At 40.4% G+C, this 10,662-nt stretch overlaps 1 protein-coding gene across 3 annotated transcripts; it reads right to left on the bottom strand.

Moving 5' to 3' along the window:
• Window positions 1–335: 335 nt before the first annotated feature.
• Window positions 336–10,127, bottom strand: LOC115757389. 3 transcript variants are annotated; one of them, XM_048274440.1, is made up of 16 exons: window positions 9,777–10,127; window positions 9,330–9,676; window positions 8,915–9,175; window positions 8,606–8,819; window positions 8,421–8,518; window positions 7,841–7,939; window positions 7,631–7,718; window positions 6,795–7,021; window positions 5,592–5,776; window positions 5,201–5,400; window positions 3,846–4,178; window positions 3,660–3,761; window positions 3,049–3,346; window positions 2,581–2,729; window positions 2,192–2,476; window positions 336–1,139 (listed from the first exon to the last, which is right to left on the bottom strand). In XM_048274440.1, exons 2-16 carry the CDS (start codon window positions 9,626–9,628, stop codon window positions 867–869), a joined length of 3,111 nt encoding a protein of 1,036 aa, XP_048130397.1. In that variant the 5' UTR covers window positions 9,629–9,676; window positions 9,777–10,127; the 3' UTR covers window positions 336–866. The 3 variants fall into 3 exon arrangements, with proteins under 3 accessions (XP_048130397.1, XP_048130396.1, XP_030553488.1); XM_048274439.1 differs by having other exon boundaries at window positions 9,330–10,127; XM_030697628.2 differs by having other exon boundaries at window positions 8,606–8,851; window positions 8,950–9,175; window positions 9,330–10,126.
• Between the last annotated feature and the right edge of the window lie 535 nt (window positions 10,128–10,662).

Raw genomic sequence — 10,662 nt, 5'->3', positions numbered from 1 at the left:
ATTTGGAATTTTTTTTTAAACAAAAAAAAGTCACAGATTCGAAATTGAACCTCAAATTGAGGATCTTTTTTATTAAATTGAGTTATAAACTTAAGATTTTTTTTAAATAATTTTTCCGTTTGTTTCGTGGGACTCGCTCCATGTGCTTAGCTAGGTATGACCTTTTGAGTTTGTGATAGGAAGTGACTTGACTTGCCTCCACTTCATGAGCAATGAAAAGCCACAACTTTCTCTCTCTCTCTCCTACTGTATTTTCCACTTATGGCAATGAGATTCAATAGCTTTCACTTTGCCTCTTTCACTCGCAGAACCAACAAAGAAAAAGCAAACTTGAGTTTAAGCTGAATCCAATGTACCATATCATTCCTCTATCCAACAAAGTACATCACAGCTTCGTTTTCCTCAAAGAGATAAAGAAGCATCATTCCTTTGAACTTTTGACAAATTCAGAAAGTAAAATACCAAGTGAACATTTAGCAAGCCCCTCTCTAGCGACAGAATCACGATTTTGATGGTTCATATATCTACCATTTTACTGAATTGCACTCCTACCGAGAGCGAAATAACACCTTAAGGTAAATCAACAGTATGTTGTCCATTCGGTCCCTTGATTAGCAGATCATAGTCTGACGAGATGCAGAACCGAAGCGGCAGAAACATCATCAACTGACTTGAACAAGTAGATAATTTGTTTCCATTGGGTCCAACGAGTTAAGTGCCTCACTCATATTCTTGGCTCATAAAAGGTGGACCAAAAATGTGGAGAACACAGCCAGCATTCAGAGACTTCAAACAAATCTGTAGGTGAAAAATGGTCACGACATCCAGCTAAGCAAGGAGACAAATACACGTCTACGATTGACCCCTCATAAAGCCTTCTCTTTGCTCGTCCTTGATGACATATTGCAACGACCATCTGAGTGATAATGCTTGGCGAATTGCTGACCCATCGCATGTTCCAAATGCGGGTTTTCTGCTCGCTTTATGACAAAGTGGTCAACAATTCTTACTGTATTTACAGGATCCTGTAAGGGAGCAGCTGAACTCCATTTACTAGGGAACTTCTTGAGGTGGCTTAATTGCTGGGGTTGTTTCGGCTCACCATCCCAATCGGGATCCAGCTTCCATTCCTTTGGAACCTGCATTTCACGGCAAAATGAAGTACTATGCTTAACTTCTGACACTGCTGGGCTCTTCGGTGGTTCATAGTTCCACAATGAGTTCAAAATCATTGCAATACTTTGAACCAGAGGATACACTCAATGGGCAAAAGCGATAGTTGGATAGGATTCATCTATCGTAAATGTCAAGTAGTTGTCAACATTCGAGGAGAGAGAGAGAGAGAGAGAGAGAGAGAGAGAGGTTGAGATTGCATCCAAGCATACAAAAACCAACAGTAACGCAAATCAAAGTAACAGATAATGAAACACAAAACTCTCTTTCAACTTCTGATACCAATCACAAATCTTAACTTTGACTCAACATAGAATTTTTAAAGTCTCCTTAATGCTAGTAATATGGTCTCAAAACAATCAGTGCTCTATGTCTTAGTTGCATTAAGTAACAGGATATAACAACCACCATCGAACACGAGCACTGAGAGATAATCATCCAAAGGTATTATATTACCAACACATGCAACAAATTTCTGGTCATATCATGAAGTTCCAAAATATAATTAAAATCACCAGTTGTCGAAATGAACAGAAAACTCCACATTTTTTTGGAGTCCCACCTTTAATTGGATAAATAGGTATCCGGCGCATCTCATCTCATCTTAATTTCCGACATTCCCATAATTTAGCTTGTAATATTTGATAGATCATAACACTGAATCCACATCAAAGTGCAGACATCACCATCCCATCAAAGATTTGACCATTTCACAAGATTATGCACTTACCTAAAAATCTTGAAACCTGTTCTTTCTCACTGTTGTTAAGCAAAGAAAACAGCTTCCAGGTCTCCTTAATCAGGTACTTCAAATGTGTTCAATATAAGAGTGTCGTATAAGAAAGTCATTAAGTAGAATAAAACCGAGAATAGTTTTCAGCTCAATTATGATGCAACGCATGCCCTGTAAATCGATCTGGTCTCATCATGAAAAAGCCAAATAATTGACATTCATCATAATCAACCGAAGAGCTTACCATCTACGTAAATAAAGCAGCAGAGAGTTCTAACCAGTTACCTTATCAACTGCAAGGGTATAGACTTCAAGATCACCATCAGAGTTTATGTGGAATCGCGTAAATGCCTTGTAATTAGCAATTCGAAGTGAGGAAAAGGCCTCATCGAAGTGTATATGAAGCCAGTTGATGCATATATATAAATAGCTTCCGAAAACTAGAGAGACAACAGGAGTGGAAAAGACCCAGAAATAGAGGAACACAGAAACATAGTATATTGCAGCACCACCCCGAGATAAGGATGCCAATCCTTTCTTGCAGATGTTCGTCCGGGTAACAGCCATGACCTAGCAAGTCCATCCAAAGAAAGTGCATGTCGTAGAAGAACAGTTAGAGATGAAATATTGATACTCCGAAAACACCACCTTGAAGAATAGATCGAGAGTTGAACCTCCAAGACATCAAAGGCAGACATAAGATACTTGATGCAAGCAGGATAAAGGCCCAACGTCCATCGTTCTAAACGAGCTCGGAGGCCTGTTGGATCTGGAAAGTGCTCACTCTCTGCTTCCCGGTACCACTGGTACAATGTGTGGTAACCTAAGAAAGCAAGTGCAGACCAGCATCTTAAACACTTGAGCACTTATCTTGCTGTCCCAGTGACAATATAGCCAAGCTCCAAATAATTAAAGGCGATGTATGCCATGTGCTAAAAGAGGCTCAATCAAAGTACATTTCTCACAGGAACAAAAGTTTCCAGCATATCAACAAATGCTAACTTCTCCATAATATGAAAGAAGAGGACAAAATTAAGCACACACTGATCCGAGTCTACATCCGAGCCATACCACTTTGGAGGCGTGTATAGTAGCAAGATAACCAAAGCAGCACGCATACAGCAGAAAATAAGAGGGCTGACCTGAAGTTGCCAGTAGGTTATGCCTGATGCATGTCTCTACACCCAGTTCCATCAGCAGCATAAGAATTAGTGCAGCCGTCAAGTGCACAGAAACATGAAGTACACCAATCATTACTCGTTTCTTTCGGGACACTTTTGATGGTACAAAAGTGATTGCTGCAATTAGCAATAGCAAAGCACCTGCTAGGGACACATAAGAGTGTTCCAGCATGTACTTGAAAGCAGTCCATACAGTGAAAAAGAAGCTCCTCAAATGACCAGAAAACGAGTCATCTTTAAAAATGTGATTGAGCTTACACTGCAGAGAAATGAAAGAATGAGTGAATAGCTCAAAGTCATCTAAAAAATTGCAACTAGCTGAGTAAGCACTGCAGCTCAACACTATTTGATTGAGCAACAACGTAGCACAGGCAGAGGAACCGGAAAATTTCTTTTCAGGGAACTTCAATTAGTTAAAAGTGGTTCAAAATAAAGAGAAGCAAGCTAAGTTCTAAAACTTCTACTTCCGAGGGGCTCGATGAATATATAAAGCATGCTAGAAATTATATCATACTAGCAGTCCACCAAAAATTTGAATGGAGACTATTTCACTGAACTAAAGGAATACTCACTTGTGGGAACATTGAAAATGTCAGTACGAAGTAGATAATACCACCGATAATATCAAACTGCCAGTTTTTCTTTCTGAATTTCAAAATGTTCCCTAAAGCAATCTGCAAGGTAACCAAGTAAAAACAAGATATTGCCTGTAACTTGAGTCAAATTGGTAAGTGGAGCTAGATACTTCACCACATTACCCTGCTTGAATCTTCAAAAGAAGGATAAGCCGCCTTGGTCTCATATGTAGCTCCACAAAATCGCTTAAAGTTGCAAAATACATGTGTTGGATGTAAAAATGCCCCACCACATCCATTGACAAGTAGATGTTGCACGTAAACCGGACTACCTGAAGGTACATATGAATGACGCATATAATAGTGCAAATCCCCAGCAATTCGAAGTTTACACCTTCCCTTCAAATAGTCACATATCAAGTGAGAGACATTCTTTCCAGAAACGTCATTGCAGTACCAATCAAGAAGCCAGTTAGGTTCGTGCGTCATTATGATCACAGAGTCATCATCTGCCACCTGCATTCAAGGCGGAATAAGATGACAACTGTATCAAGAGACAGAATGGCCCTGAGAGAGCTGGTAAGATTCATGCGTAATGTGGGAGTCATAGACTAGTTATAGTCCAAATAAAAAGTTGCAGTTATAATCCCGTCATTGAAGGCTGTGAATAGACGTACTGGAATGATTAAGGAAACACCACAAATAAGCAATCGTGGAAAAGATAAGTTTCCCTTAATACAAAATGCTGGAAACAAATTCTGTAGTTGATAAGCTCAGATTAAGTTGATTCGATGAGATGATGGAAAAGAAACTCATTTTCATGTTTCAATGCACATTGTTGGCCACGTTTGCACAGATTAGCTACAAGATGCAGAGAAATTATCAGAGCACCTTAATCGTAACTGCATTACAGAATACACGTGCATTATTCTATGGCAGATGAACTGCTTAAATTAAGTAGCACATATACGTTAGTGAGGGAGAGAAATGCCTAACTAAAATGTTGACCAAGGACTTTTCGGTCCTAAGTCAGGTCCTGCAGCAAAACTGGTGCTCAACACTTGCACCAAGACCAAAAATATAATGGATCTTCATACAGAGTCTGCCGAACAAGTATAGAAGAGCTAAAGGTATCACAGAGGTTAGAAAATTTTGACCAAAACTGAAGGTTATCACAATTTGATATAAGAGAGGGAGATGGGCTTCTTCTTCCGCAGCAGGCTTCTAAAAGTGACGGAAATATAGAAAAGGCATCCATTTAAAGAAGAATGCGTGTTCAACACTAAATAATCTCAATAACATGCCACACTGCACGCAATTAGCGAATAATAAACCGCTGAAACATCTTATAAAATGGTAACAAGAATGCCGACAGGTAGCAGAGATATACTGACAGGTAGTAGAGATATACCTAGTGAGAGCTATCTAATACATATTTATAGAGGATAAGTCAATTCAAGAAGCTTTCACCATATCTGCTTACTCTTCAGAATTTTAGCGAAAATGTCCAAACGCTGAAATTTTTTTTAGGAAGGTACCTTATTCTTTACCAGCTCTGAGAAGAAACTGAATTGGTATACGTCAATATCACAATGCAGCGCCAGATCAAGCCCAAATACCCACCATCCTTTAGGAAGTTGCAAAGCAAAATAACTCTTTCTTTGAGGCATAAACCACCCACCCAACCAGCTCTTATGACATATGTACCTCATGAAAGTATGAAGTCCATCAAACCAATCTGTAAACCACATAAACATGATATTATGAAACAACATTCTCATAGCACAGGATATAAGAAACTTCTGATGAGCAAAAAACAACAAGGACATGAACCCTAGTGATGTTAGTTTCAACAAGAGAAAAGGATGCAAGGAGCTATTGTGTATCCAAACTAATAAATCAGGTGAGGTTGAGGATTCTAAAACTGACCATGATTTCCAGGAATTATAAAAGCCTGGGGCCCATCATATCGCTTTAGTTCCAAAAACCCACATGGAAGCTCAGGCTTGTTCACAGCTATCTGCTCAGGTTTGTACCAAGGAGGAGGCTGAAGAGCATACTCAAAAGGACAAAAGAATCGCCTTTCATAATTGAACGCGGATGGATTTGGATATCTAAAAAAGAAACATAACTTTTGTTTTAAGTCTAAAGAATCAAAATCTTTAGAAAGCATGTGCATATAGACATACAGTCGGTGCCCATGTCTACCTACTTATACATCATGCATAATGTTAAAAATCTAGCTTTTTGTTTCATTTTCAGCAACTAATATGCATAAAGATGCAGAGTTTTCTATCAAAACAATTGAAACCCGAAGACTAGAAGTAAATTAGCTCGAAGATTAGCTGAACTTGAATCTGACAGCGGCTAACAGAGCCATGATTAGCACTAAATCCCAAAAAGCCTAAAGTCAACGACTCGGCGCATTAACGAAGTTGATAAAAAGTCCTCAAGATCCACAATCACTAAAACTGTGCTATTCAACTCTTCAAAAAACAGTATGTATTGGCTACTTATGGGGCTGCAAGAATAAGATAACCGAACTTATTAACAAGTTTCCTTGCACGTCACACAATATCGTCTCACAATGGCAAGAAGCAATGAAGGTCCATCGAGATAATAAGAAATCAGAATACAATTCAAGATATAGGTAAACTTTTACGTTTTCCGCGTCCAAGTTCGGTTTTACAATTATTTCAAGAAGAAAATTTCAAATAAGAGCCTGAAGTGCTTTCATTTCTCAAGTAAGGGCCTAAAGTGAACCTTGTTTGAAATAAGGCCTGAAGTGCCCTCATTGTCTCAAAGAAGGGCCCGACCAAGGGTATTTTTATCATTTGCTTTCTTTTCCCTTTTTTCTTTCTTTTTTTATTTTTTTCCCCCTTCCTTGTCGCTGGTGGCCGGCCATCGCTTGAGACCGGCCATCAGCAAGAAGGAAGGGGAAAAAAAACAAGGAAAAAAGAAAAAAATTAATGGGAAAAAAGAAAAGAAAAGAAAAAATATATGATCCACTTAATGCAGGCAAGAAAGATGCAATGATTGATGTAGGAGATAGGATGTAATGCAGGCCAGAAAGTAATTTAATCTAATATAAAGTGCCATGTTGTGGACCAGAAAAACATATGATTCACTTACGCAAGGTCACCCCCAATAAGAAGCAAATTCCCTCGTGGTAACGAAAGCACAGAATCGCTGGTGGGCACATGAAGAGAAGGCTGAGCCAGTAAGCGAGCAACACTGTAAGAAGAGTTCCCACCATCACCAGTATCAGCCATGAAATCAAACCAAAAATCATCTCTTTGGCTGAAGTGATCATACAGAAGATCCTGCTCGACTCCATCTTCAACCTTTTTCACTGCTGCCTGATAAATTTAGAAAGATGAAGATGAAATGGTGCAGCCACTGCATTAGCTACATACAGATGCTTTTTTTTTTTTTTTGGTAAGGGGCTACATACAGATGCTTTTGTATTCAAAGAGGATGAAAAAGATCGATTGAATTTGATTTTCGGTATCGCGACAGAGAGGAATAATGAAAACACAAAATGCTATATCATGACTCGAATTAACAGATTCTATAGATGCTCAATTTTTTAAATAGAGCAAAGAGATACTCTACTTAGGATCTAAGTCCTCAATGACCTTATTCAGAAACCTAACATATCGACTAACCTCTGATGCTACTAAATCTTCTTCAATAGTCTCCCTAAAGAGGATAAGAATGGAAACCGATTTGACAACTCAAGCACATTTTCATGGTCTTAAGAACTGGGCATGCATGAGTTAATAATATTTCTTTTGTAATTGTCTATAAATACAAGAGACTGGAGGAAAGTCTTTCCATACTATTTAACAGGCCATCTATCTTGTGAGAGAGTGATGAAAGAGATTGAAGAGGCAATCTACTAGGGATTTTCAAGAAGAGGAGTGCACTATGAATTAGACCCCATAAGTTGGAAAATGGACCTTTACCTGCATCATGCGCATGTCAAAGCGGCCAACAAAGACAGTTACTGATACTAGGAGGTCAAACACTGTCTTAAATAAATCAGCTGAAGTTCTGCAGTACACAACAATCAACAGTGTGAGAACAAAATCACTAGAAGATCCCCTTGAAACCCCTATATTCACCGAGAAAGAACTAGACACTGGAAAAGAAACAGTAGAAGTGCAAATGTATACCCTGAATACCAAGGAACCATGTCCAGAAAGTTAGGTTTCATTTGCTTCTTCTTCAACCTTTGATATTCTTCAATTGACAAAGGGTGAGTAAGAGCCCACCTGCTCATTTTTACAATCAAAAAGTTTGTCAAACAATACCAAGTACAGGCTACAGCAACATCAACGACACTAAAGATGATTATCAGGATAGTTGGATAAACAGGTACAAAAGGCGAGTATGAGTATGAAACCACTGTAGTTTTCAACTTCCCTACGGTTCACTTGGATTATCACAGAGAAAAAATCTAACAGATAGTCAGCATCGTCCATCATAACCAGACTTCATTATTTCATAGAAAGGCCTTGACTGGCTATTCAAACACATAAACAAGAACCTCGAAATATATTAAGAAGTTTGAGATGCATCCATCACAACCGTCTCCATGAAGGGGAAAAGGTTCTACTTTTGTTCATTAACAATGTCCCCACCAGCCGTTCCCCCAGGTGGTAAAGATGGCGGGGGCTGAGAGCGCTTAGGTTTAGATCACAGAATTGAATCCAGTGGTGAGAGAAAAAGAAAAACGAACACAATGCCACTCACCCTGTTGACCTTTCCACGACATAATTGGCAATATAAAGGCCTACAAAAGTAGCCCATAGTGAATATAAGGGAGAAATTTCATCAGATGAGCCTGCACCCTTCAACACAACAAAGAGAAACACAAGGATGAAGTGATAGTTGATACAGCTGAAACGCGAATAATCTTAAACAGCACTCTCACATACCTCCCCATAGATAACCCACTTCGACAAGAGTGGATAATCGCTAGCAGATCCAACAGGAGCCAACCAAGACGAACAAAACTGGTCCTTTAGCTCATTCATACGCAGGAATTTTGAGATCAATGCGTTCCTTTCATCTTTCTTCCAAAGAGAGAGCCAACCAGAATATTTTTGCTCTAGTGGCCTCTGCTTGAAAATGGCACGATTGCCACAGTGACTATAAAATACACAGCAGGCAATGCTCAGCACCTATAGATAGCAAAAAATGCATCAAATTGCAAATGACAGAGAAAAGGAAACCAATTATGGAACCTCGAAGCCAAAAGTAATGGATCCTCATAACTCACTGTACAATTCTGAAGAATGGTCGAAATCACTGGCCTTCTTCCAGCCACACGAGATACGATCCCGATATACCAAAGGCCAAGAAACAAAACATGGAAGACAAAAAGGAATAAAATAGAGGAGACATAAATCGTGAAAAATAAAGACAAATTCATCCTCAAATCCACTCCCATTGACTGAAAACTGGGAAGATGATACAGAGCTGCCACTAAAATCCACGCTATGTACCTGCGCAAGTAAGCGACGTCCTCAAAAACACTCACAATCATTGTCAATCTCATACGCACTCAACGTCATGAAAGCAAGCTCCCCGCCCCCACACCCCTCCCCCCCCAATTGCACAAAACACTAAATTAACCTCATGACAGAACGGGGCGCTCACCATCTGCTAAAATTCGAATAACTGGGCTTGATGGTCTTGCCAATGAACGGGGACGAAAAGAAATAGAAAAACCCCAGCAAACAAGCGTACATAGACCACCACTTGACGTTGTCCTCCAGCTTCTCGACAAGAGAGTGCATGTTATCCGAGGATATGAAAAACAGGCACCCGACAGCGACGGCAATCACAGCATGGCGCGAATGCTGATGAGGATATGGATATCGGTGCGTCAAGATGGTCCTCATCCGCTCCATCTTCAGCGTGTCCAGCAGCCCGAGGGACTGCCTGTCGGAGCCCATAATCAGCGACCTCCGAGCGCGTTGCTTCACTCGACTCGACGGGGCAATCTTCATCCACCAGCGATCATAGCACGACAAAATGCACTTCCAATCGGCACGCTGATTGCACGGAAGCAGCGATCGCCAATCATAGGATAAGAGGATGCACCTCGATTTCGCACTTCCCTGAGCTTGCAAACTGAGCGACTGGGGCCGGATGCAGAGACGGGACCTTCGCAAACCCCCGCGACCGCCGCCGCCGCCGCCGCCGCCACAACAACTCACAGCTTCGTCCACGCCAAACTCCTTAAATGTGGAGAGGACGACGTTGGGCAAGGCGAGAGCGGGGCACTAGACCAGAAACCAGCGCAATGACAGCTTCGAGAATGTGACGAAGGAATGATTACGCGAAATGGAGGCGCCAAGGCTGCTTCGCTGGTCGCCAAGCAATCTTCAGAATTGAGAGAGAGAGAGAGAGAGAGAGAGAGAGAGAGAGGAAAACTCTGCAATGGCGATGCGACTGACGAGTGTACGTGTGTCAGTGTTTACTATATTTTCGGGCAATTTCAAAAGTAGTTTCTTGAATCAAAATTTTGTTCAATTTAGTCCTTATTATATTTTTATCTAACTGATTTCGTCCTTCTATCTAGTAATCCACATGTGACTCGCTCATATGTACATCCAAATTGAAATATTTCAAAAACATTACCAATAAAAAGAAGATGGGGAAAGACAGGAGGCGCGCCACCGCCACTCCTTCATCGGTGAGGGCCAAGGGTCTTGGCAAGGGCGGCCAGCCTCTCGAGACCACCAACGAGGGTCATTCATTTATGCTAAGAACCGCGCGAAAGAGGGGTAGTGCTACCTCTCTCTCCCTCTCTCTTTCTGAATTTTGCTGATACTGTGTTCTCCACCAACAGCAACATGAGCAAATGTAGGTTCACAACCGACGTAAATTGCCGACTTAAAATTGTCAACATAGGCTAATTGACCAAAAGAACAAAATCAATCTGATTCAAAATGTAGAAGAGTTAAATGGAACGGAATCATAATTA

The sequence above is a fragment of the Rhodamnia argentea genome, chromosome 2 (genome assembly GCF_020921035.1).
Source record: "Rhodamnia argentea isolate NSW1041297 chromosome 2, ASM2092103v1, whole genome shotgun sequence".
NCBI lineage: Eukaryota > Viridiplantae > Streptophyta > Magnoliopsida > Myrtales > Myrtaceae > Rhodamnia > Rhodamnia argentea.
The sequence above is the reverse complement of the archived record's forward strand: the minus strand, read 5'-3'. Positions and strand labels throughout refer to the sequence as shown.